The sequence below is a fragment of the Plodia interpunctella genome, chromosome 2 (genome assembly GCF_027563975.2).
Source record: "Plodia interpunctella isolate USDA-ARS_2022_Savannah chromosome 2, ilPloInte3.2, whole genome shotgun sequence".
NCBI lineage: Eukaryota > Metazoa > Arthropoda > Insecta > Lepidoptera > Pyralidae > Plodia > Plodia interpunctella.
The window spans coordinates 4,634,005-4,661,609 of record NC_071295.1 but is presented as its reverse complement, the minus strand read 5'-3'; the positions used below and the strand labels follow the sequence as shown (position 1 = coordinate 4,661,609).

The 27,605-nt window shown below is 34.9% G+C and overlaps 3 protein-coding genes across 8 annotated transcripts in view; 1 reads left to right on the top strand and 2 right to left on the bottom strand.

Annotated features, from left to right (window-relative positions):
• Positions 1-69: 69 nt before the first annotated feature.
• On the top strand, positions 70-26,719 carry capt (capulet). Of its 5 annotated transcripts, none has more exons than XM_053763556.1 (9): positions 70-220; positions 10,631-10,866; positions 12,417-12,502; positions 13,600-13,982; positions 16,311-16,460; positions 17,774-17,955; positions 18,619-18,825; positions 23,427-23,570; positions 25,258-26,719. In XM_053763556.1, the coding sequence occupies exons 2-9, from the start codon at positions 10,834-10,836 to the stop codon at positions 25,345-25,347; spliced, it is 1,275 nt and encodes a 424-aa protein (XP_053619531.1). In that variant the 5' UTR covers positions 70-220; positions 10,631-10,833; the 3' UTR covers positions 25,348-26,719. The 5 variants fall into 5 exon arrangements, with proteins under 5 accessions (XP_053619531.1, XP_053619538.1, XP_053619503.1 ...); XM_053763563.1 differs by having other exon boundaries at positions 84-224; XM_053763528.2 differs by lacking the exon at positions 70-220 and adding an exon at positions 2,547-3,536.
• Positions 18,821-23,139, bottom strand: LOC128680442 (uncharacterized). Its single transcript, XM_053763602.1, has 6 exons — positions 22,786-23,139; positions 21,963-22,088; positions 21,169-21,385; positions 20,134-20,399; positions 19,563-19,811; positions 18,821-19,410 (listed from the first exon to the last, which is right to left on the bottom strand). Exons 1-6 carry the CDS (start codon positions 23,020-23,022, stop codon positions 19,195-19,197), a joined length of 1,311 nt encoding a protein of 436 aa, XP_053619577.1. The 5' UTR covers positions 23,023-23,139; the 3' UTR covers positions 18,821-19,194.
• The window catches only part of LOC128680368 (mucin-3B-like), a 37,700-nt gene continuing 36,444 nt past the window's right edge, over positions 26,350-27,605 (bottom strand). For both annotated transcript variants that reach the window (XM_053763462.1, XM_053763471.2), the window contains exon 13: positions 26,350-27,571. In XM_053763462.1, the coding sequence (XP_053619437.1) occupies positions 27,179-27,571 (393 nt within the window). In that variant the 3' untranslated portion in view covers positions 26,350-27,178. The remainder of the gene's footprint in view (positions 27,572-27,605) is intronic.

The following is a 27,605-nucleotide window of genomic DNA, read 5'->3' as shown; positions in this document are numbered from 1 at the left end:
TTTCTTCACTTGCGTAAAAATAGCTTATTCGACTCGAAACTCGATCTATTCCCAATTACCTTTCAATCGAGTCAGAGCACTACACTAACTTGACATAGCGATAAGGTGACAACAGTAAAGTTAACCTACAAAAGACTGATTTTTTATCATTTTATACGTAATTTGATTTCGTATTTACAAGTTTTTTCAGCATTTGGTGTTTATTTGCCGGTTAAATATTGTAAGTAAGTCACTGTTCTTTGTTTTCTATAGAATTGTATTTGTAATTTTGAAGTCGTTATATCCACCACCGAGAAAATTTTTATTTACAATTTTTATTCATTTTCTTGTTATTTTATTAAATTTTTACAAAAAATCTCTTGTAGACGTAAGCGCTTTTACGTTTGTTATAATATTGTATAAAGATTCTATTATACCAATGCTTACTAATATAAATAAAACACTTGTTTACAGCAAACAAGATAGCAAATAAGTAACCCACGGTATGGAAAAAAAATTCTATGATTCTAGATTTTCTAGCATTTGAGATAATTTTCGTCTCCACTATGAAGTAAATCATTTAGTTAAGTATGTGTTTTCACCAAGTGAACAAATGCTCATTCTATTCCTACTAATGGTTGGTTTGTGTCAATTAGCCTTAAAATAAAAATAAAAAGTTAATAAACAATACTTCATGAAGCATTGCTTTTTTAAGAAGGAAGGTATTTAGAGTTACTTCTTCTTGTGACTATCTTCTTGTTTATGGGCAGCAAGATAAATCTATGCCGAAATAAACTCATTTAAACCTATCATGCCAGAAAAGCTTACCATTATGGTATTTACAAGTTTTTAAATAGATAACAAAGTACACGGGCAAAAAGTATACAAAAACATGTTATTGTGATCGAGTGCTGATGAAAATATAGATGTAAAACATATTGCATGAAACATAACTTCCATGGGTAAAGGTAGCTTATAGTCTGTTTTAGTTAAGCATATTTCTGCAATCTCGTGGAATGATGAAATCTTTGCTTGTGCAATGTCACATATATGAGGCTCAACCTGACCTTTGCCCCCTGGCAAAACCTGTTCATGCATGGATCAGCCATCACAAAGCTCAACCATGATAAAGGGAATGTTACTATCTGGAAATTCTTAAGGTACTTAACTTTTTCTTCATACCAATTCTTGGTCTACTGTGTGTTGCTCATCTCGTCTGCCCAAGGTAAATGTTGTGTCCAACATTATTGAGAAAAAAGAATATAACCTTTCAATTTTGATTCGGTTTTGAGACTCTTGGCTTTGTGATTATATACCTACATGTAATCTTAACTTTTTTGAGAGCTAGTTTTTCGCCTTTTTACATATACCTAATAGTATTAAGTACTTTTATTGACTCATTATTATGTCGTGCAATCCTGCTTTCTACTGTTTGAAGTTATACTTATCTGTGTTGTATGTTTTGAATTAAGTAAGTATAGATTTTGGTAATGGTATCAAAATTCCAACCGTGTCAGTGCCTTTGTCTTTATTAAAATAGTTTTTAATCCATGTCTTTATATAGAAACAGGTTAGTACTAAAAATGAAAATTTGATTGAAAACTTGCAGTAGATCATAAGTGCAATATTATTTATTATATTAGATTATATTTTATAAACTGGGTTACTGGTAATTTGATGCTATATTCACAGGTTATAGGTACTGTTTTATTAATTTATTTAACCCTATAATGCCTTGTCAAAAAATATTAAATATAATTTTCTCAAAAATGCTTAACTTTTGTTTGACACATTATAGGGTTGAATAAGTTGCAAATAACAGTACCAACAATCCCCTGAAATTAAAGCATATATGTAGAACTCTTTATCCTAGAAAAATGTGTCCCCTGATAATATTACTTCACAAGGATAGGACTTTGGTAAAATGCTTTATTGCTATATGTGCCGAATATGCAGTCCTAGAGTCGTTAATTGCAGCCTCAGTCATTTTTGTCACAGAATGTGGCCGATTACTCTTAGCCCCTTACCTCCTCCTTCGGTACTTATTTACACTCCCACCGAAAATACCCACAGCGCAGATTAAAATCAGTAGTTCTAAATGTTCACATTGAAGCTGTGTCTAATATTTTTAGAAAATTTTCGTTTAAAATGGAAATAATGTATTTATTAATGTTCGACCAAAACATATTGTTCAGGCGAAACAAAAAACTTGTATTTCTAACTATTTTCTTTTGTGTTTCCGGACTTGTTTCATTAGATATATGCAGGCATAGGTAATTCATGATAATATTGTGTACTATGAGTTTATATTATACGTGACGTCTAATACATTATTAGATTCACGCTTAAAATCGTGAATGCCGAATTAATTTTTTACGCAAGTTTGGAGTATTTAAGTAAGTACTACGCAATGAGATCTAGATAAATGTTTAACTAAGAGCATGCATGATTCCGTGGGCTCCTGAATCCCAAAGAGGAGAGTGAGGTGGGCGAGCGGGTGGCAGGATGCGCCGGGCGGGCGGCGCATCCGCCCTGCGTCAGTCGACCGCCGCCGCGCGCCCGGCCGGCCGCCGACCCTACGGACCTTCTCATTTCTGCTAACGTCAACAAAACGACGGCAACAAAATTATCTTAAACAGAATCATTGAAAATTACCTCTAAAAGTTATCTTTACAAATTTTATCCGTGTTAATACATTTTAATTCAATGTTACATTATTTCTGTTATCTATTACTATCTTTTTACGTATATAAACTCATTTTAAAATATATAGACCTTAATTATGTTTAAAAGTTGTTGTGCTCGACCTAATAAGAAACTCCCTAAAAGTAAGTCGAAACCTGAAATTAAAATGGACCCACTAACCGAGCCTAATAATGTAGAAACTAAAGAAAACTTACAAAATAGCAATGATAGCAAGGCGAATGGAAAGGCAGAACTTACACCATCTACTGCTGAAAAGGATGTTGTAAACTCCGAAGAAGCTGAAAATAAGATACTTGAAGTCGATAATGCTGATTCAGGACAAGTGAAAACGTTAGATGGTAACGATTCAGCAAGTGATGGAGGGGAGCAAGATACTTTAGATTTAGATCGCGTGCTCGTTAAAAGAGATTTTACTAAGAAAAGATTTTCGGTGGATTACAAGAGAAATCGACTAGATTTTAAGCGGTTCTCAGTAGATTGCCGTAGAGATTCGGCTACTTTGGAGGAGTTGGCGCGCCTTGAACAAGAGTTAGCGCGAACAAACGTTGACGTTAGGCCTGTCTTTCGAAGAAAATCTTCAGGTATCCTTAAATCAACTACAAGTAGCAGCAATGGTATATCTGAACCTCGCTCGGTGCCTAAAGCGGATTCGTGCTCAGGTGATGATGAAGTTTTCGAGGAGACAGTAGTGAAAGGAGAGGGTCCTGCAGAACCGCCAGCTACTCCTGTAGGCCGGGATGAGTTAGCTTTACGGAGGCATAGATTTTTCTCGGATTTGGTATGTGCCGCACGCGCAGCTGTTGAACATCGGGTGCGATTCGATCCTCTTGGTCCTGTTGTTGCCGATTCGGGTAATGTCTACTTTGTTTAATTTACTACAGTATTATTCTTACTTTAAAAATATCAGCGATAGTTTATAGTGACATCAAATAATTAGATTTAGTACCATCTGTAACAAATGTGCTTTTTCGCCAGTACAGACAAGTAAAAATAACCCTTTTTAATCTTTATTCTTTTTTTCTTGTTTGCAATGAATGTAGTCATGATATAAGAGCGCTTTGAAAATATAAGATTTTTTAGACACAGGTAAAAACGTAACCATGTTAAAATATATCCTTACGTGAAATTTGATTCATATTTGTATTTCAATTTAACTCCCCAGCGAAATTAAAAAAATGACTCGAAAATTGTAGAGTGGGCAGATTATAAGAAAATCAATGCGGTGGTGGATGGCTGATGCCCAAAGCTATTCATCTCGCTTTTCTTAGCCTACATCTACTAAGAAACGTTACAAATTATAGCAAATATACAATTACCTACTTAAATACATATAATTTGAAAATTATGATATATCTAGGTTGCTTGTAGCAATATTGCGAGTTTCCCCTTTCTGTGATCTTTATTTGCGAATTCTTCACGAGCGCTGCATTCGCCGAGATATTTTTATGTCAGGTTGTGAATAATTTCAATACAGAATGAGAACTCATCGTGTACAATATAAAATATTCACGGTGTGGCATATCAATATCGATTCTGATCGTACTGTCTAGTCTACTATGTCATCATTACGACTATGTCATCGCCCAAAGTGAGTCATAGCTGTTTTACTCCGTTCTGTGTTCGTTAATGCTTGGTGGTTGAGATTCTAGAGCTGACATTGTAACCGGTGGTGGTGATTCACGTATCCGCTAGCGGACGCCGATCCAGTATCCAGTCAGTGTCCGCCGGCGTACGCGCATGTTTACACGCCTATCTACATTATATGCTATTAGTGCATGAAGAATATAGTGTTATATGTGCATAACTGTGCCTATCTTGACGGATTTTGTAAAGAATTAGCGGTAAGCTCTCTTTGTTTTTGTCTCAAATTCAGCAACATCAGCAATTCCCCCAATTATAGTATTTATCTTAATATTCAATGGATTATTACATTTTTTTTATCAAAAGCATATTGTGACTGAATTAACAAAACTTATTACTAATTACCTCCAATTTTTTATCTCAATTGGTTATAGATTTTAATGCTTAAAGGTTTTTTGTAATCATCTTAAATTCCCATTCCTCATTGTAAGAAAAACCTATTTATACGTTGTAAAGACATGCTATACACGTTTTATAACATACGTATTCACTCTTCTGACTTTTAGCACATAATTAAAACAAAATGGAGAGTTCGATGATCACTTCATAGATCCTGTTATCATTTTTCAACCGGTCTCGCGCGACTCTCTCTTGCCTTATCAACAAAATTCCACTTCGCTCGCGCTTTTAATTTGGTTTCACTTGGTTATTTATAAACTTTGCCTTGAATGCTATTTACGAATCACCATAATAATTGTATAGTATCTCACTTTCCTGTTTATATACAATATCAACTGTTAAACATATTAGTGTCATAACGACAATTAATTGCTCTAATAAGTAAAATGGTAAATTTATTAATTGGTGAAGATGTGTTTTATAAATAGATAAAATCAAATATATATAGTGATATATTAAATAGAATAGATAGAATTAATCCAGCAAGAACCAGAATAATAGAACCGCAAATTTAGTGTAGGTACAAAATCACTGTTTGCATTATGATTGTGGTAAATGAGGTAGGAAACTGCACTCTTGCCCTAAAGAATCGCTTTTATTCACTATTGTGCGAAGCTCATCCATCTGGAACATGACAATGATGATCAGAATTCATATAGGTACGTATTTTGCTTGTTGAATGAGAGAAATTGTCCAGTAAGTTTTTCGATCCGGCGAAAATATCCAGTTTGCCATAATCAATATTATCACTTGATATTCCAATATATATCCCCACAGAAAATGTGTGTTAGTAGACTTTTCGAAGTTTTACGGTTTTGGGGGAAATGGCACCTAGTTGGATCAATTTTGACCCCAGAAATAATTAGTCTTGTTTTCCAGATTTCTAAATGTACATAAATAATCTGGGTACATGTTACATTCGGTTTTATACAAGGATTCCTCATTCAAAAGTATTCGTTAGTAGTTCTTATTCTATCCAATTCCGAATGAATTACGACCAACTTTTAGTTTATTCATCTCTAATATGAATTTCGCAGGCCATTTTGTGGTACTCTCAGCTGACCTGGCTGGCAAATCTCCCAAGCGAACCGTAAATATAGAACAGATATTATTGCTGGAGAACAAACACATTGGGATCTCTTATCTGCTCGTTATATGTTTGCCTCAGAGATACCTCATCGACCTTGACATCTCTTTCTAGGTCATCGTTTTCAGATTAGTTAATGTCGCATATTTTTCTTTATCTCTTTACTTGGGAATGTTGTGGTTTCTTATGAACAATGGCTCATTAAAAACATACGCGGTGTTGTCGTTTAGTTGGAAGGTTGGACGAATGTGGAACGAGATGAGAGGTTCTTGCGAGTCTCACCTAACTTCACTCTAATCCGAGAGATTTTGAGTACCATCTTGTATTCTTGGAGACTAGTTGAATCTATTTTAAGTTTTGTGCAGTGAATTCATTTTAAATTGAGATTGTAAATGCCGATAACCATCTGCCGAAGCAGGTCAAGCATGAATTTGAGCGCTCTGCGGTGAGCCGTACACAAATGTGTACATATAAGGATGACGAGAGATAGGCACATGGCGAACTGCTACGTATAACTATAAAGCAACAGCTGGCATACAAATTGACGTTGATGAACTACTCTCATTCAAGCATCTGATTATATAATGGTCAACCGGACTTTTAGGTTGGATCCTATTTATATTTCACATTTCATCACGTATAAATTATATATTTGGTTTTGATATGATTTGCTTCAGACAGTCAGTCAGGACTAAACAAAGTATTCTGTCGATATGAAATTCTCAACGTTATTTCAAAAGGCAATTTCAAAATACACACTTTCGTCGATACACGTTGCAAAATGGCTATAAAAAGACTACTCTAGATAATTTAAACTCGTAATGTGTTAATGGTCAGTGGTCAGATAAGGTTGTATAATCCGGTACCGTTATAATAAGCCAGCTGGTGATAACGGTGGCTGTGTGCCTAGCAACTTTGTTTTAACTCTGAATGCAAGATATACTCGTATTTCCCTTCTAGTAGCAGTAGTTCTGTTGACCGTTCATACGAATATACGAAGCATTTCATCAGATTTAATAGTTTTACTAATATATCACTAAACAGAATGGCTCACTACCATACAATCTATATCTTCAAGATCAATTTAGAAGTTTGTTTTTCTTTCACATTTACCAACTAGAGACTTGATTTCTTAAGTGACCTCTCTGTGTAACAAGACTTTGTCTTTTAAATCAGCCTAATTAGTAACGGCAACTCCTGGAAAACAACTTTAATTACTGCTCAGGTCGCCATCTGTGCCATTACATTACATTACATTACATTACAAATCACTCCCCCACTGATTTGCTTACTCTATAATGGTTTCTTTTGAGCCATATAATATAGTTAGTAAATACGACTATAACACTGAACTCACACATTAAATTCAATAGATCTTTATATACCATCTTATGAATTCTCAGAATCAGCTATATGATTTGTTTCCTACCAACGTATAATCAATAGCTGTGTCTTGTATAAATTGAAAAAGTTTTTGCTAATACACTTCTAAAAACTTGGTATAACGATTTCAATTCAATGCTTATGGAAAAACGATGTATTGAACGGAAGTTTTCTATAATGAACAACAACAAAGATGACTTAAAATTATGTACATTTAAAGCTTAGAGTTTGTGCTGTCGTTTGAGAAATTAACGAATTTGACGCAACGTTATGAATTATGAATGATTTTTTTGGAAGTTCTGCCAATTTTATGCCGATGTTTCTATGCGGAATGTTCATTGATACCATAATAAATCTAGTAAAGTATATTTTTTGAATAAGATCTGAATCTCTGATCTGAAAATATATGTTTCAGATCTTATATGATATTGAATGAAATACTTAATCTTTAAAAGTTTTATAACGTTGTAATTCTGGATTAGCCATTTTATGTATTATACAGGCCTCGGGTCGAACTAACATTCAGTGGGATTATATGAGACAAAGTTTATAGATGGATATAAACACTATATTTTAACAAACGGTTTTATGACGTAATATAACTCGGTAACGGTATATAACTCATACATTTATTGTTAGTTTCGAGACGGCCTTGGCAATGCACTCGGTCAAAAATAAACGTAAGTTTTATAAAACGTAACAGTAACAGACAGATACGCAACGTAACAGATTCTGCCATAGTGTGTTCACTGGTCGTTTAGGACTTGGAAAAAAATTATGGATTACCAACATTATCATCCGTGCTTGCTATATCATGTTATGTAATAATACCTAGAGCTATGCTGATTGAATGTTGTTTCCGGAACAACAATACAGTATCGTCTAGTGTTCACTATATAACCAGAACACTACTTGTAAATGAGTTCTAGTTCAAATTTAGTTTGAAATGATAAACGCTCAAAATTTGTACACTTTGGGCGAAAATGCTGTTATGGAAACATTTAAATTTAGGTAAGTCGGTACATTTCCTTAAACGAATGTAATTTATCTAACGAGTATGCTATAGATAGAGGATAATAGCACAGAAGAAATGTCATTGACGTCAGTGCTAGTAATTAGAAGCCGAGCCGTTCCGGCTATTATGCTCTGTTGCCTGCAAAACTCGCTTTTATCATGTAACTATGCATTTTCAAGGAAGTAAGAGACTTACATTACACATATAACAATTTCATTATTAAAAAGTTGAACTATCATGTTTTAAATGCCAATCCACAGATTTAGGCCTTTTTAACGAATGCCATTATGCCATTGTCAAGAGATATTTTTAGGATTCAGGCCCAGCAAAGCCCTAGTGCGACTCTTTTGTGCCTTAAAATTCACATTACTATAAATCCAAACGGGCGTTTTAATAGTAACATTGTCAATCTTGCTATAGCAACACGTATAGGAGAGTAAAGAAAGCAACTAAGTACCAATTTCATTAAACAACAGTAAACATAAACTTTTATTACTGGGTCATTGTTGTTGCCGATATTAGTGCCATCACTAACCATTTACGCAGGCTGGTTTATCGCTTCAACTGAAACCATTAACTTGCCATTAAGTAATTAATTTAAGATTAAGATGGGCTTAATCCATGCTGCTATTGGGTGCCTTTGTTATATGATATTTAATTCAAGTAGGTCTGTGATATTCGACCCGTCGTCAGATCAGAGGAATTGAAATTGTGTAGGGTTTGCAAATTGTGAGAACTTTAATTTTATACATTTCATACTCAAGTTGGCAAAGTAAAAGTTGTTTGTGTATGATTCAGAGATTGACAAAATCATACGTATGCGAAATATTAGATATATTGTTACTTGCTTCATAAAATATACAGATGCAAACTCTAGAACCATTTATGGAATAAAGAAATAAACTGAGCAGAATATTGCTCCATATCAACATTATTGGTTGTATTATTTCGCTTTATCCTTATCGTTTATCGGCCAGCTGTTACTGAGAACATAGAGTCGTCTTTATAACGTGCTTTATCATTGCCATATCTCTGATTCACTTGATAATGAGTGTAGTCATCAATATCAGTCAGGTGACGTTGTACAACACTAGAGCTAAAGTTTGTAGTGTTTGATTTGTTAGCATTTAAGTAATTGATTGTTGTAATTATGGATTCGGATGGCGGAGTCCGTAATATGCGTCATCTTATTAAGATGTTTGAAAGGCAAGTAGAGGAAATTGGCAACGAAGGCGATGAAGTCATAGATAACTTTGGTATGTAGTGATCTGATTACTAATCCTATACGCGTATTTGGTTTATTTTAACTAAAAGGTGTTTTTAATTATAATTATTTAGTTTTATAAATTAAATTTTCAATTATAGTCATACATATACACATTTTTTTCCAGTGGGTCACATAATATCAGTGCACAGAATGTATCTCAAATGTAATACTCAAACAAACTGGAGTAACTCTCTTGGCGGGGTGGCTTCTTTTGATAGTTGATTGATCTTGCAACCGATTCTGTAGGGTGCTGGCAAATATTGGAAAAGTATTTCATTTACGTTGTTAAATATCATAGTGTAAATAAAAAATAAAAATTAAAGTTAAAAAACTTTAATTTTTGTCATAATATCCTAATCCTGGGTACAAAATAATATGGATTTGGTATATATCCTGTCCATATAATGTACATGTCATTTGACATGATAAAAACTGTATCGCTTTTGAAAGTGACACTTTTTTACGATTCTGTGCATGTGACATGAATTTAGTAAGTACTTCGTAAAACGGAGTACCTGCTAATTCCATGGCATGTGATGATAAGGTTGTCAAAATAACTACCTATATTATTATTATGTTATTGCAGGATGAATACTTATACATTATAAATTACTTTTGTGTTAAAATAAAGTCCGTTCATTTCTATCATCGCATCTAACAAGAAGGTTATATAAGGTGTCTTAATTTTTTTTTTCATTGCTGATGTGGGCCTACATAACTGATCTGAAACACCTTTTATTGTGTACAACCTACATATTTGAATTACGCGCGGAAAAGGTTCTCAGTGTTTCCGAATTTCAAAGGGGTTTTTGATAATGAGACCATGAGACCCTTTTAGCCTGTGACAAAATTATTCACAATTAGATGACAACAGGACTAGAATATTCATGTATAATATCTTAAGGTTAATATATAAGTCTGTGTTTTACTTCTATTACCATGTTTTTGTTCGCATTTCGATAGCTTATTGAATAATAAATCAAATCAAATAATTTATTCAGAACTTATACCTGTGAAGGTAGTTTGTAGCTTTTGAGAAATTGCTATATATAGTTCAACTACATAATCTGCTATATATAGTAAAATAATCCTGGACCTAAACATTTTTTTAAACCCGAAATTCCCATTATACATTCTAGAATTATTGTTGTAGGCAACGAAGTAGATCCGACAGCAACCAGCCATAGCCCGGCTGCCGAGCTCGAGTTCCTGATCGAGCGTTTGGAACGCGTGACTTCGCGGTTAGAACGCTTGCCGGTGCTGCGCGCGCGCACCCCCTCCCCGCCCGCCTCGCCGGCCCCCTCGCCGTCTTCCCCCGCCACTCCTCCCCCGCAAGAGCTGGTGCGGTCAGACAACATGAGTGTCAATGGATACCAGGACATAGTGCAGGTTGGTGTATAGATTAGATGTGTAAATACAGGTACAGGTGACAATATTTTATTAATTAGGCTAAAAGCAATTAGATGACATTTATTTATTCATTGCCACATTATTATTCTATATATATATCAATGTGTAGATTATAAAGAGGTTGTTCCTTAAAAAAGAATACAATTGGTTACTTTCCAACTAATCAAATCAGACTTTTACTAATGTCAAAACCAAAAAATATGGAGCTTGTAAAACAGTAATGTATATATGACGTCACTATTTTTGGGGTCAAAATGTATTCCCAAAATATATATGCATGAAAAATAGTAAATTACGTAATTAATGAAACTGATCAATTGAAGTGACATTTAATTATTGTGATTAGTTATATACTTAAATACCTTTATGTATTTATTTTTTACCCAGTCAAGTATTCAATTAAATAGTGGACGTTGACAATGCTGACATGTATGGGTTCATGTTAACTTCACAACGCGTCGTCGTCGCCACTATTTTCCGGTCGTCCAGAGGACAAACCGTTAACGCTGTGAATAATAAGGATAGCGGAATTCATGGCCCATCCCTAGATTTATATATTCCATCTCATTATTTCCTGTCCTCTAGACGCACGTGATTTTAATCTTGGTTTGTATTTCCTTATACGTTAATTTGTCAAATCCAAAACCTTTCTCAAGCAAGACAGTCCGTTTATTCTTTGTGAAAGTTATCATAAAATTAACAACAAAGAATTCCTTAACGAATGCTTTTAAACTTTAAAAAATCTGAAGATTACTGGAATTATTTAATTTAACGAAAAGAGTTTATAAAAAGGCTTTCACGGCTTTAAAAACTTCTGTTGAAAGGGCATTTCGTTAATTAATTTAGGTTAATATTGTTTGGTATAGCTTTATTATTTAAATGTTGATTTGATTTCGTAGAATGTTCTAGTCAAAGCTGGTAAGCATTTATCATTAAGCCGATATATTATACGAGACAACACACTGTAATTTTTCAATTCACTGATGAATATCGTGTTGCGCCAATGGAAAAAGGACTGAGAAATCAATAAACATTTGCTCAGAATTTATAATAAGTAGATATTTATGTAATTACAGTTGTATGCCTCTTAAGTAAATGTCCAAGAGCCTCTCAAACATGTACGTTACGGTGACCCGATAAATAAGATCGTTTGTTATTTCCGAGACCGGGCGCTTGCCATGTTACAAGGCAACCCTGCCCTGTAGTCAAGTTACCCCACATTGACCTTTACGTTGTGCTAATAGTTAGAAATTCGCAATGATTTTGAGTTTATACTGCGTTGCTGCTGCTTTTGACTATGACTATATGAAAATATACAATGTGATAGTTATCGTTTTATATGTCACACGTGCCTTACATATTTTTAACTTAATATAAAGGAAAATTTCCTCGCTAGCCCGGATTGGCAGAGAGTTCGATTCGAATTCCAGTATCCCACTCGAAACAAAATTTTTTATGCAACCCAGGAAAAAGAAGATGTTCCGTTCTAAAACATATATAAAGAAATCAAATACATTATTTTTGCCCAGGGTCCGCTGCGGACATACCTCGACCTCTCCCAGCAGATTGGCGGGGATGTCGCCTCTCACGCCAAACTAGTCAATGCTGCCTTCCAGTGAGTATTTAAAAAACTTCTTTAGAAAACTAACAATAGCTAAACAAAAACCTACTGCATTGTCTGCCAGTTCTCCTCTGCTGAATGACTTGATACAGAATATGGAGAGTACAAATATACAGCTTGTGGTTTTAGTACTCTATAACTCTCTTTTTTCATTTACAGATTATTTTATTTTTTTATATATATATTTTCACATGATTACAAACTTTTTTTTTAATAATAATAAAAAAACTTAATTGCTAACAGTGTACAAAAACCAAATAATTAGGTTTGAACGTACACTGGCATAACATTCAACATCGAGCGCCAAGATGTAGGTAGCTTAATAATAAAAAACATTTAAAATGTATTATTATCAATATATAACCGGTGTTTAACGAATCAATCATCTAGCGTTTTCTAAAATTATTTTACAAAAAGTACACAAAGATCGAAATGCAACCTCTTCTGAAACACCAGGGATCATATGTATGTTTATTATGCACTGAATCATTACTGTAACACTAAAATTAACAGTGCAAGAACAGGAAACTCTTGATAATATAAACTATATGAAACGAGAGCTCTAGTACTCTTGTTATACGACTGTGTAACTATGTTTTGTATTCTATGAAATCGAATACTGAGGCCTGCGGCGGGCCGATGACCGAAAGAGAAATTAACGCTGCGCTAATTTCAGGAATTATGGTTACGCAACAGATGTATAAGCTTCAACCCGAATTACGGTACATTGCTATGTACCAAGTAATTGAATAACTCTGAATTTTAGCGACACATAGTTATTGTCATCTGAAAGTTTAATGCCAGCTCCACACTGTCGCCGAATAGACATATGCCGAAGCGAATGCGTGGATATTGCGTAAATTGTATTTACCGCAGTGAAAAACCAGCAATGTATACCGAATCCGCCAAAGTTTGGCAAACTGTTCGACGATAGTGTAGAGTCGCCATAACAAAATTAACAAAACCTATCCCATCCCATCACCAGTTTTACCATTTGAGTGAGCATGACATACTCGATTCCTATGACTTTATAATACAGATCTCATTTATCGAAAAAGAAATATGTTTATTCAACACCAACATTTTAACAGGGCACAGCTGCGCTACATCGAACAATCGACGCTTCGTAGCAAGCCGTCGCAATCCGAAGAGGTGCAACTTCTGGCGCCCACCAGCGAACAGATTTCTGCCATTCAGCAGTTCCGCGAAAAGAATCGCGCTTCTCAGTTCTTCAACCATTTGTCAGCTATATCTGAGAGTATCCCTGCACTGGGATGGGTAGCAGTGTCTCCCACGCCGGCTCCGTATGTGAAAGAGATGAACGATGCTGGTCAATTCTACACGAATCGTGTGTTGAAGGAGTGGAAAGAGAAGGACAAGAGGCATGCGGATTGGTGTCGCGCCTGGGTGCAGCTGCTGTCTGACCTGCAGGCATATGTGAAGCAGTACCACACTACTGGCCTCGTTTGGTCCGGTAAGTGCCACTCAAGCTCTGACATAATAGTTTCGTAGAACTAGGTGTCGTGTCCCTGTGCTGAGCAAAGGAAAATTTATTTCTATCACTTGTCTCCTAATCTTTAATAAGATAGAATTAGATCGGCGGGCGGTATTTTACTTGTAATTCAACAAAATCTTGTTTAAATTTCATAACTATTTTTTCTACAAATTTTGCATAATACCGGTTTTGTTTGTTATTTATTACAAAGAAAACCCAAGGCTTGTAGGGTTTCTTTTCAGACCTTTGAAAATTCTAACAAAAATTTGGAGAAAATATGTTTGTCACGAAAGTGTCAACGATTAAATAGCACAATTTAACTTTTAAAATAACAAAGAAACACATAATTCCAATAAATATCTACTAATGAACTTTGAATTGTTAATTTGTATGCATGTCACAAACAATGTTGTTTTTCTCATATGTTCGCGTATGAATCACACTACACTTTTGTGAACGTTGCAAATTAGCAACGCAATACGAGAACTTTTGTGTAAATTGAAAATGAAATTTACCAGCCGGAAATTACTTAGTATTTGATGTTAAAATGGAACAGTCCAATTAATTTCCTAATTATAAGTTTGGTTATCTCGGCCATTGAAGCCAAGCTCGTGCATATTTCAGTACTCAATTAAGCGGAGTATGTATTCACCGTTCACCGACAAGTTCGCGTAGTATCTCACTCAAAGCACATGTCCGATCAATTGGTTTTGGGATATTGACTGTCTTGAAGTTAAATTAGATATTAATGTATTATAGAACTATAATTTTAATGAAATTTGAAATAGATATAATTAATAACCCGGGGTCAAATATAAGATACCGCAATCGGAACTGCGGGCAACAGCTAGTTTTATATGAAAGAAACTTACGGATATAAATATTAAAGTATTACCCGCTTTTAAAGAAAAATATAATGAAAGCTATGTGTCACAAACAAATTATTTTTGTTTATTATTAAATTTATCTCAAAGCAGCGACTAATGTCAAGTTATTTATTGGGCACTTGAACTTTAGGTTCGTTTACAAACTCGAGCGATTTGTGTTGACAGCGAAAATTAGATTAAAAGCGAAATTAAGTTACCAGAGTTTAATACTCGAGAACTTGGCAACTTATCACATTAATATTAACTTGTACGATGTTACTCTCATATTCTCAGGCTTTATAATTTTCGATGCAATTCTTTTCGAACGGTATCCATACGGATGGCAACATTTATGAAAGGTCAGAATTCTGTGGAATTATTAATCAGGGAGACATAGATTTAATGTAGCTTAGATGATGAATATACGAATGCTTACTTTCCGCATGTCTGCATGTTATCAAAATTATATTCTTGTTATTTAAGAGATTATGCTTAATTTCATGCAATGGAACATTCTTCTTATCACATACTTACTCGTAACTATCAGTATGCAAATTTTTCATATGAATTTGTAATCTATGAGAATTTCAGCAAATGTTATTACGTTTTGTTTTCATGCACTAGATTATATTTTGCCTGCGTGTCTGTCACGTCAGCTCGATCGTATTTTACATATAAATATGCAGTGTATTTATTGACTGTATTGTTTGCGTACGCCATGGGGCATTGGTAAATTTAACTTGCAAACTGGGTTTGATTGAGTGATCCATTCAAACAGAGGATTCCGAATTTGATTGATTTATGTATAAAAAAAGAAAGATGCATGTTTGTCTCGAATTAGGCGACTATAGTCTAAAAATAATCATGACGAAATATACAAGTAAACTCGTATGCAAGTGTCAAGATATACAAATGCTAACAACAAAATTTGATTCAAGACATGTCGCTAAAAGACAATTTAAGATTTATTGTGTAGTCATTTGACCAATAAGCATTGATACTATATAGGAATTAACGAAATGCCTGCTCGTCCAAATATCGTGATTAGCTGATCAGACGATATATCAATCGAAATTGAACTTTACCGCTTATTGCTAAGGGCCCAGTGTCGCTTGACATAATAAGACGGTATGTAGCTAGGCACGGCAATTTCGGAGTAGAGAAAGAAACTTAACGAAACTTCGTCATTAGAGGTTAAAAATGGTATGTACTTCTTGACGTTAAAACCGTTAATGAGATTTTGATCATAATCGATCAAAATTGTCGACATAACAAAAGAAAATTCAAATTCAAATCATTTATTCAGAAATTAGACCTTCAAGCGAAATAAGAAGTATTCATTCCCCTATTTTTCGGACCCAAATTAGATTTACTTTTCAGGCCATTCATTGTGTTATTTTTCCTGTAAAGTTAATATTAAGTCGGGATTTGTTTATGACAGGTAAAGGCGCTGGGGCTCCGCCTCCCCCACCTCCCGGCGGCCTGCCTCCGCCACCCCCGCTGCTGCCTGAAGCAGACTTCTCCAACTTAAGCATCGACGACCGCAGCGCTCTCTTCGCTGAGATCAACCAAGGCGAAGGCATCACTAGCAGTGAGTATAATAACTGTACTTTGAAATGCTACTCATCAAAATATCTTCTAAGTACGTGTTTAAATTCTACAACGTTTGCATTTTAATAACATTGTTGGGACGTTTGTACTTTTAGCTTTAATCTATTCGATGGTTATTTTCATCCTTAATTTTAGATTTCAATTTTATCAATTTACCTACATGTATGTATTTTCACAAGCTTTTATTTTGTTTCATCTGTTTATAATTATAGCTTGCAAGTTAAATATAACCTACTTATTTTTCCTATACAAATAAGAACTCTAAGGTAATAATGTGCACGGGTTTATTTTTGTCATACAATAAGATCTCCAATACAAGTTTATACAATAATAGCTTTTTTCAAGAAGGAAATTTAATTAAAAGAACATACTTTTGAGGTCACTGCGAGTAAATAGGTAGTAAACTTTACTATTCTCTTTTGTCTAAATTGAACATAAGTCAAGCCAAACAAAAGTTAAGCCAAGTTTATTTACTTTGTTGTGGTTGTACTGTTACGCCTACACTAGTGTAATACAAAGCAAAACTCCTTTGGGAATTAATAATTCATCAAAGTTTTTATTTAACATGAACAAAATTTAGGGATTCTGATGGACTTAGTAAAGGTCCTTTTAACTTGCGTAGGTTATAATATCATGGGTCATCGCGATAAAGCTGTATTAATTTAATTATCAAATGTTTTCCTTTAATTAAGATTTATAGGAAAATTTAATTCGCTTTTTCATTAGCTTGGACAATTTGTGCTAATGCTTATGTTTAATTGATATTAACCCAATAAAACATTATCATTTTGAGAATATTAAAACTTCGATTTATGTTTTAGGAAAAATGTCAATTACCGAAGTAATTTCCCACATTTCATGAATAGGAAATTTGTCGCTTTGATGCACGGGCTTTCAACAGAGATAAGGGTTAATTTGGCTTGCTCGCTGTGTTAATGCGTTTGTGGAACGTTGTTTTACAAACATGTCACAAAGTTGTTTAAAGCCCTGCAAGCAAAATAAACGGAGAAATCTACTTTTTTTGCTTATTATTAAATTCAGTATAACAAACGATTATACATTATACAGGATGCTTCTACTCCTAACTCTATGTAAACACTTCTTTGACACATGCCATATACTACAGGTGTATTCGTGATGTTGCACGATTGTTTTATTCACTTTAATGATTATAATCATTTGATTATGGAGATTTTTTAAGAAAAAGAGATCGAGAAATGGATCGTTGCCAATCCTTGTTAGATTATGTCATAGTCTTAATTTTTTAAATAAAGCTATGTTTGAATGTGTCAGGCCTGCGCAAGGTGACGTCAGATATGCAAACGCACAAGAACCCCCAGCTGCGCCAGGGCCCGGCGCCCTTCAAGGCAGCGCCAGCCTCGCGCGGCGCCACCAAGCCCCTGCCGCAGCCCGGCGCCGGCGCTCTGCCCGACAAGCCGCCGGTCTTCATGCGAGACGGCAAGAAGTGGCTCATTGTAAGTTTTTATTTTTTGGAAATAGCAGCAAAAATATTTAAATTTAATTAAATCACAAAATAATACAATTAACTTTGCTTTTAATTGTATTAATACATAAATTGTAATAGTACATAAGTGATATTAAAAATTAATGTTTAAAAATGTGGGCTCTTTTCTGGCAACACTTAGCTTATTAACCAATCTTGTCCATTTGATTTGGAATTGTAAATAAAAAATTACTAGGAAAAAATATATTTTTCTACTCATGGGTTTTTTACTATTTAATAATACAGCGAGCTCAAGATTGTTGAACTTGTCATCATGACCGAAATCGGCCGGACATCGTCTTCAAAACTAGCCCAAGAAATTTCCAATACATCAGTGTAAACAGCTTTGAAATCCATACGTGGTAGTACTTTGTAATATCAACAAGAGTTCAGTGTCTTAATGTTTATGTTTATGGTTAAAGCCCTAATAGACATTATACTTTGTAGTGAGTTAATTGTCTGTTAGTGTCTGTCAAGAAAGTGAAAAACGGATTTATGATGAACTACATTTTTTGCCATTGCAATACCAAATAGAAAGGTCAAGATCGATTGACAAACCCTGGAACTTGCCAGACATAAGTTTGAAAAAAAAACAATAAATATATTAAAAAGATGCTTTTTTATTCTTAAACAGGAGTACCAAAAGGGCAACCCCAACCTTGTGGTGGAGAATGCGGACATGAACAACGTGGTGTACATGTTCCGTTGCCGGGAATCCGCGCTGACCGTGCGCGGGAAGGTCAACGGCGTGGTGCTCGACTCCTGCACCAAGTGCGCCGTGGTCTTCGACAATCTTGTCTCCAGCGTAGAGTTTGTCAACTGCCAGTCTGTTCAGATGCAGGTCAGTCTTTTGTCTTCTAGGTAAAAACCTCAGCCAACTTGATATGTCCCATAAAACTGTTCGTCGATGAATTATGTCCCATAAAACGGCTAGTCAACTGCCAACTCTTGCTCAGTGTACGTTTGTTAGTATAAGTTTCTTTGTCTTGTAGGTGTTTGACGACGGCCAAGTTTGTAGAGAAAATACGTCCTATAAAACGTATTTCTAGTAACGAAAGATTTTCAATTACTATGTAAAGAAGTAACCTTTTTATTTCGATTATGAGAAGCTTGAATAAAAATAAAGTATTACCCAAATTACGTCCTTCCAATGTATCATAGTTCATTTAGGTTCTATACTACAGCTAAAGCCCGTGGCGCCATTCTGTCTTCATAGCTGAATGAGATCATGGCACGTACCGTCGTCGCCACAATTCGATTTGCTGTCCTCAAACAAAATCTGGCTTTTTGTCTCCTCCAGTAACGTCGAAAGTTTCTCTGACATCTTGGAACTTTCGTATGGCTGGTATATGTCTGACTGATACTTGCTGTAATCACTGACGTCATGTAATTCGCAGTAATCCCGTCCTTGCATATCCGGGAGGTCCTAAAGATGATAAAAAGATAAAATTACCAAAAATACACATATTCGCGGTATATATTTGATACGGATTCGATACATTTTGCAGCGATGCCATCCCTAGCAGCTTTCTTTATGAATTGCAATAACAAGCCATAAAATATTTCTGGAAAACTTACCTCATATTCATAAGGATAGTTATGATACGGGTTTTGCGGCCAATAGTCATCGTACATGTCGTTGCCGTTCCTCAAGTCGCTGTCAGAGTTGGAGGACTCCCGCAGCGTCGGCTTGGAGTAGTCCCCCATGGCCTCCTGAGAAGTGTCCTCCGCACGGGGATCCGCGCGGTTCAGCACATTTAGCTTGCTGTTGATCACCATGTTCAACGACTTCTGCCAGTCTTCTAGAAGTTTCTTTATGTTCTCAATCTGAAATATATCGTAAATTTGTAGGTCTTGCTGGCGCCACATATAGAGGAATAAGGGTTCATTGGTACAAGAAAACTGGGCCCAAATGTCTGTTTTATAAATTTTGCTATCCATGTAAAGATATGAAATCTTTATGTAAAGCAACCTAGATTGTTGTACTAACTAAACAAATATTGTAAAATGATTTAGAAATGTCTTGTCGTTCTTCTTATTAGTTATATCCCAACTTACCTTGTGGACTGACACTTGTCCATTATATTCTAAATCAACTCAACTCAACCTTTTACCTATTTTAGATACTCAACCTTTATACAATGATTACCTTCTTCTTTAATATCGCCTGTTTATTCGCGCGGCGCAACCTCTTCTGCTTGATGTAATGCCTGAGATACGCCACCTTGTACACGTTGGTGACGCGCACGATCTTTACGTGGCAGTCTTGCTCGCCGTCGCTGATGGTCGAGTACACGCTGTTGTCCGAGATCGGCACGCTCTGAGGATTCTCGCCGCAGTCCATGTCCGGCTTTTCCAATATGGGGTCGTGGTCATACTTCAAATCCTTCAATAGCTCTATTAAAAATGCTCGATCTGAAAAGGGATTTCATATTTGTATTCTTACGGCACATGTATAAAAATTAATAGAAAGCAACATTGCTCGCTTTATTGTATGACGTAATTTTTCAACGTAAATTGCTCTATTCTCCACCCATGACAACGTGTTGAAAACAGAGGCGTAGAAAATTACATGTTTGGTCGAATAGTTGGAAGGTGGATCCGTGACCAATGAACAATTCGTTATCGGAATCCTAAGTTCCGCCAATATATTGTATTACATTACTATAATATCCTTAATAAATCATCTAATAATATCATATTATTTCAAAGTACTTAACTGAAGCTTATTCAATTATAAACAATTTGTATTGTAAGTTGATAAACATTTATCATTCACCTTGTTGGAGGGCGGTGGTATTCAAGGATGAGGTGATATTAATTTCCTAATTGGGTGCAACTTTGTTGAAAGCCCGCTGCAAGACGGCTTCCGCGGTAGCGATGAGATTCCGCACGTGACTCCTCGCCACACGCAGGCGTTCCGCTCCGCGCCGCAACAGATCAGCGTGCTCCGTAATCTCTACGAGAAACAATTATTATCATTTACCTTGTTCAGGGGCAGTAGTATTTACTGGTGAGGTGACATCTATTTCCAAATTGATCGCGACGTTGTCGAGATTCCGCTGCAAGGAGCCATCCGCGTCGATGATATTGCGCACGTGCGTCCGCACCTTGAGCAATCGTTCCTCTGCGCAACAAATCGGCACGCTGCGTTAACTCCACGGGAACAATTGTTATTACTTACCTTGTTCTGGAGCAGTGTTATTCATTGGTGAAGTGACATCTATTTCTAAATTGAGCGCGGCGTTATTGAGAGCCCGCTGCAATGAGTCGTCCGCGGCGATGAGGTTACGCACGCGCGACCGCACCATGCACAGACGTTCCGCTCCGCGCCGTAACAAATCAGCACGTTCCGTAAATTCCGCGTCGCGCACGCATATCTTCGTATCAACTATTTGAATCTGTCAAAACATCAACATAATTACTACATTCTCCAATAAAACATATTGTTAATGCATCTAATTACAGTGTTGCACTCGTAATTTGAATTCGTAAAAATATGATTGTAATCAAAATCTTTACCTCATATATCACAATGACTTATAATTATAATTATGATTGCCCAATATGTCTTATAATTAACAAATAGAGTGTCTTCAAGATTTTTTCTAAATAATCACAACCTGCGCCTTAGCCCTATAATTATATTATCTAAAAATATTTTAACAATCACAGAAATAACAATTAATTTTAACAACCTTTGTTAATATTCGAATTTATGGAACTACATATTTAGTACATAGGTATTATATCCTTTTAAAAATATTAAAGTGCTACTGGTTAATACCAGTAGTAGTGTGCTCCAAATTTATTATGTTCGGTATAAGCTTTTATACATAACCGTGATCTAAACTACCAACTACATTAATTTAAGCCAGATTTGGCTAGAGTATAGTGAACGTCTGTCCCAATTTAAGTTCATCTCAGTTTGACGTCAAATTTCGAATGCTTCTTGTTGAAATGTAGTATTATATTTACCTGTAACTGGATGTCCTCCATTTCAATTTGCTTCTGTTTTATCCTCTCCCGCGACGTTATGTAGATTTTCTTTAGAAACTTGTACATATAAAGACAGGTCGGTACGTATTTGAACATGAATATTACCTTGAAAAGTACAGATTTAATTACTATTTAGTAAGTTTAAATATATTTTTGCTTATATCCATAAAATAGAACATATTTATTTTTGTCAAAGTGTTTTTTATTTATGACTAGGTCCGCACCAGGGCATCGCTCCCTAGGGAATTTCGGTATAAAAAGCTCAAGGTTTAATTACAACACAACGGTTTAATTACAAGTAGTTACTCGTATAAACTTGAAGCACTTGTAATTATGTTTGGTAATTATTAATAAAGCAACCATTATACATTATAAGGAGAAAACGATTCTATTCCACGTGAATAACAATTTTCATTAGTACAAAAAGCCTTTAAGGTGGCAATTTGGCACTGAAATATGAAAAAATAAATATTTACATTGTATAATGAGATGTGTACATTTCTGTTTCCGAGATACAACAAAATATTTATTTCATGCTGACATTTACAAAGCTTTTACGCCTCGGGAACTTCTACGCTATGGAATTAATTAATTTGCAAAAAGGGTTAAGAAATGTATTCATAAAACACTAATAATTTAAAAACATGATTGTGCTAATTTAGTAGCTATATTAGGTTACAGTATAATACACTATATTTTTTATAATAAGCGACATTATAATCATACTAAAAACATGAATGCGAAATTCTTCTTTGGAAATATTAACATCACTGAATAAATTATCCAACTTTTAGACACTTACCAAATTGAGGAAGGAAAACCGCAAATACAACCCATAGCAATAACTAATGCACGTGTGTCCCATGGGAATAATGTATTGGTTCTTCATAAAGTCCCAGTATCGATCGACCCCCGAACCCCCGTTCGTTAGCGGTTCCTTACTGGAAATAGCATCATTTACCATACTATCAGTGCCCATGAGCTTCCTCAACCGAATTGCTATTAAAACCGAGGCCGCTATGCCTATTATAGTATACATTTAAATATATGTATCGTTCGCAAGATCGCGTTTTTCACTACGCATTTAAATGTTGTAAATAATAAATTTCCAAAAATCTTTAAAATAAACAAGCTGACATCGGACATTTGAGCAGTGACTTTTTGACGTATTCTATACAGAACGAATGTGTTATTCTATCTTTGAATATTGGCGTTTTATAGTAGGAGAAAGAGTTTCGTCGTAATAAGTTTCTTTATGAAATAACTATAAAATTTGCGTTAAAACACTAAATAATATAACCAAAACTTTTTTCTTTTTTGATCTATAACGAAATTTGTACGCAGTGTTTATGTCATTATATTCCCTAATGCGAAAAGTCAAGTCGAGATGATTAATTGCGTTATTATACTTACCGAATCAATCAACGAGCACTTACTCCGCAGGTGCTGGGCAAGGTGCCAACTATATCGATTGACAAAACGGATGGCTGCCAGATATACCTGTCTCCGGAGTCGCTCGATGTCGAGATCGTCAGCTCCAAGTCTTCGGAGATGAACGTGCTGGTACCCAAGAGCAATGGAGATTACGTAAGTCCTTTAATGACATGTTGTCATACACATACCTATTTACTATATCAATACCATGGTATTGATTGATGAATTAGTAGGTACTCCGTAGGAAGTATTTTTATGTATTGATCATGGATTTTATGTATTGATAGAAACATTTTTTCTATATATGTAATAAGTCTATAGGATAGGACGATAGGTCTAATATGACTTATTATCTATATAATATATATAGATAATAATTCATAGTAATAGAGTTTGTTTGTCTGTATGTCTATTGGTCTGTTTGTAAACGCAAACTTTTTTTGCTATATATAGCTATATAGCAAAAAAAGTAAGACTATTAAGCCTGGGCAACCAACATATAGGATATAATTGATTTTGTAAATTGGAACACCTGATGGAGAACATTTATAGTTCAGCTAAACTATAGGAAATATAGAAATGACGCCTTAACAAAAGTTGTTCATTGTGATGAACATTTTCCGTTGAAGTATAAGAATCGAAGATCTGGAATACCTCATGCAGACCCGTGATGGTCCAGCTAAACTATAGGAAATAATGAAATGACGCCTTAACAAAAGTTGTTCAGCCTGATGAACATTTTCTGTTGAAGTATAAACATTTAATTGAAGCCGAGATTCTCACTGGGAGTGGTGCCGCTGAAACTGTACTTATCGCGTATACCGCTTATTGCGACTTTATGTGGCATTCTCCAGGGTGAATAACTCTTCTGGACTTTTGATATTGGCACCCGAAGGAAAGACCCCAATATAGTATATAAAGATTTTTTTAATCTCTAATAATTTTGACTCCTTACCAAAAATTGCTGCACGCGTCACGGGCATCAGCTAGTTTTTTAATAACAAGCCGGCATGATGCCAACTTCAACATTAAAATTATTCTATTGTAGAATGATGAACAAAACACAAGAAAGACAAGTTTTCTTAAAATTTATTCTTGCTGATAAACAAATATAGGCAAGATTTTATAGAAGCTCATTGAATCTATAGATATATTCATATTATGCTTATCTTTACTCGCCTTCGGAAATATTTATTTTCTGACAAGCCTATTCAGATACAAACCTACCTAAATATCATGTCACAAAATAATGTTGCTTTATTATTTTCCTATTCATATTTAATGTCTTCGGGTCTCTGAACCTTTAAGAATTTTGTTATGATTAATATCGAAATAGACAAGATACAGATTCCAAACATAAACGAACTTTTTTGTTTTTTAATATGTATTAGTACAGTAGAAACATGCATATTCTGATTGGAATATTAAGTATTTATAAATGAAATATAATTCTATATTATACCTATATTGACAAATAGCACAGATATACTTATTAGCCTGACTAGTAAGCTGTTGACTAGTCAATAAACTAAACTGTTCAGTACCACAGATTCTTGTGGTCCCTGAACCGACCAACTGGCATTTGAAGTAAAACCACAGGATTCTGTTCTATACTTTTAACTGGTTCTGGTTCTCTATTGCCATTAGTTCACCACAAAACGAAATCATTGTGCGTTCTAAGTTTAAAAATCGCCACCATGCCATGTTATAAAGTACATATGTAAGCAATGGTTTGGGATGGGACTAATCCCAGTTGTTTCACTAAGATTATTCGGTAGGACTACTGATAACTGCGGAAATTATGAGGTTTTATTATTAAAATATAATAATATTTTAACAGACGGAGCACCCAGTCCCCGAGCAATTCAAGACGACTTTGAACAAGGGCGCCGGCGGACTGGTCACCTCGCCCATCGAGAACAAGGGCTAAGCTCGGGATACGATCACTGATGGCCACATGTTGCGTTCGTTCATCTTTATTTACTTTCATATACTGTAATAATATACTATTCATTTACAGAAAATATGATCACATCGAGAATTTATCAGCGATTATTTTATGCTATGCTTTTATTCTTTATTAAGCAGGTCAAGATTACTGCTCGTCATCTAGAGACTTTTGAATATAACAACATTAATCTTGAGGGAGACCTATTTTCCGCACAATGACATCAAATAATTTATGCGTGACCTCTCTCCGTATTCGAGGGGAACTTGTACCTGTACAATAAGTTTTTGTCTCACTTGAAACTTATAAAAAAATAGGATTTTCGGTTTGATGTGATAATTTTACTTTCGATGTGATGATAAACATAAATATAAGCAGTCCCTATTTTATCGGCAAATGTTCCAACGATATTGCAATACCTTATCCTGTGTATGATGATAATCACATTTTAAATGAACGCGCGTGGTCTATCTTCTACAATCGAAGTCGCGTGTACCAGATATCTAATTACTTATCCGAGGCGAGCGGCTCTCTTTAATTAATTATAATATATTTTGCACGGTCTAGTTGAATATTAGTTCACTTTGAACGTCTCGTCTAGAAAACGTTAAAGCACAAAATAAATCATCAGTATATCTCATTGGCGCTCGTTCTTGGGCTATGTTCATAAAAGATAATTTATCATCATAAACTTTTTAATTTCTTGCTCATTTCGATCGCTGTAGTGTTATTAAAAGTTATAAATCTAATCTGACGTAGTGTTACTATATAACTCGTATATTTACTGGCCTTTTAAGTGTAATTTAAAGAGGTTCCTTACGCTCATGTGTTTTAATTTTGACATTATTCGTACAAGAAGATTGCTTGGAGTACCATCTGGTACGGGATTAGTTAAGACTTATAAATAGATGTAAGGCGTGTGACTGTCTGATTTAATTTTAAGAAGGTTTGCATTCTCGACTATCGCTGTTCTGTGACTAAGTGATTCTAAAACCCCGTTTTCTATGAATGCTATTCATTTTATTAATGCTTACCTGTGTAATCTGTGAGTATAACACTCATCTATTAACTTTTCATTTTATATGATTATTTTTCCAAATATTATCTACTTATAATTAAGGACTATTTTTATGTTTTATTGAAAGTATTATCTAGAATGGATCAGTATGATAATTTAATTTTTATTCCGATAATTATAATGTTTGTATTGTGAAGTCATGCATAAGAATTGTAATAATTTATACTTGATAATAACTTACGATCCTAATTTGGAAGAATATAAATAATATTGTATTACCTACATGTTTGCATTTCGTTAATTTATTTGTCGAAGAATTAAATTAATTTTTAAGAATCTTGCTGGTTTATTATTTAGTTACCATTAATATTCTCCTGGGTCATAAACTAAAATAAATGTCAGAATGAAAATACGTTTTAAAGAACATGTAAATTTTTATTTCGTTTGTCAAACATGGGTTACGTCGTCCATTTGAATACTGTTACCATTTTCATTACGATTCAAACGGAAAAGGGCACCCATGAATTTTCAATAAATAAATTTAAGCTGTAAATAATTGTAGTGGTAAAATCAACGATCGGGCTTATACTAACTATATGTACAAACAAGGCCCTTATTCTTCAGATATGGCATAGGCTATAGGCTGAACTGATATGATTCGTGAAATCGTGAACAAATTGATGATTGCTTTATAGAGTCGATTATCTTAAATCTACTTATAAGATATCAGTCGAATTCAAAAATATAGTCTATGACCTAAGTACTGGCTTACAAGTAATTAAACAACTGTAAATGTTAGTCTGGTTCGTTTCTGCTGGAGTTGAGCGTATGTCTGCTGCAGTGCCATTCGTCGCTGCCGTCGGAACATTCCAGAAAACCGTTACATTTACTAGAGGCGGGTAGACATTCTCCCAGAGGGCAACGGAAGCCTCTACACGTGTCAAATTTGTTAGAAGAATTTTTGAGATTTCTTTTATTTTCTGCTGTTTCTAAATCAGTGGAGAAGTCGTCGTCGGAAGTGAATTCTTCACTGATGGCGGTATCGTTGCGTGTCGGCGTGTAGGTCGCGATGACACTGTCGACCCAGTCAATGTAGTTGGACACCTTGGTGTATACTCCGGGACGTTTGGCTCTAGCGCAACCGTAGCCGTTGCTGGTGACGCCGTAAATGTACCACCGTCCCGATTCCTGTAAGTGATTCGTGAAATTGTTATTAGGATAA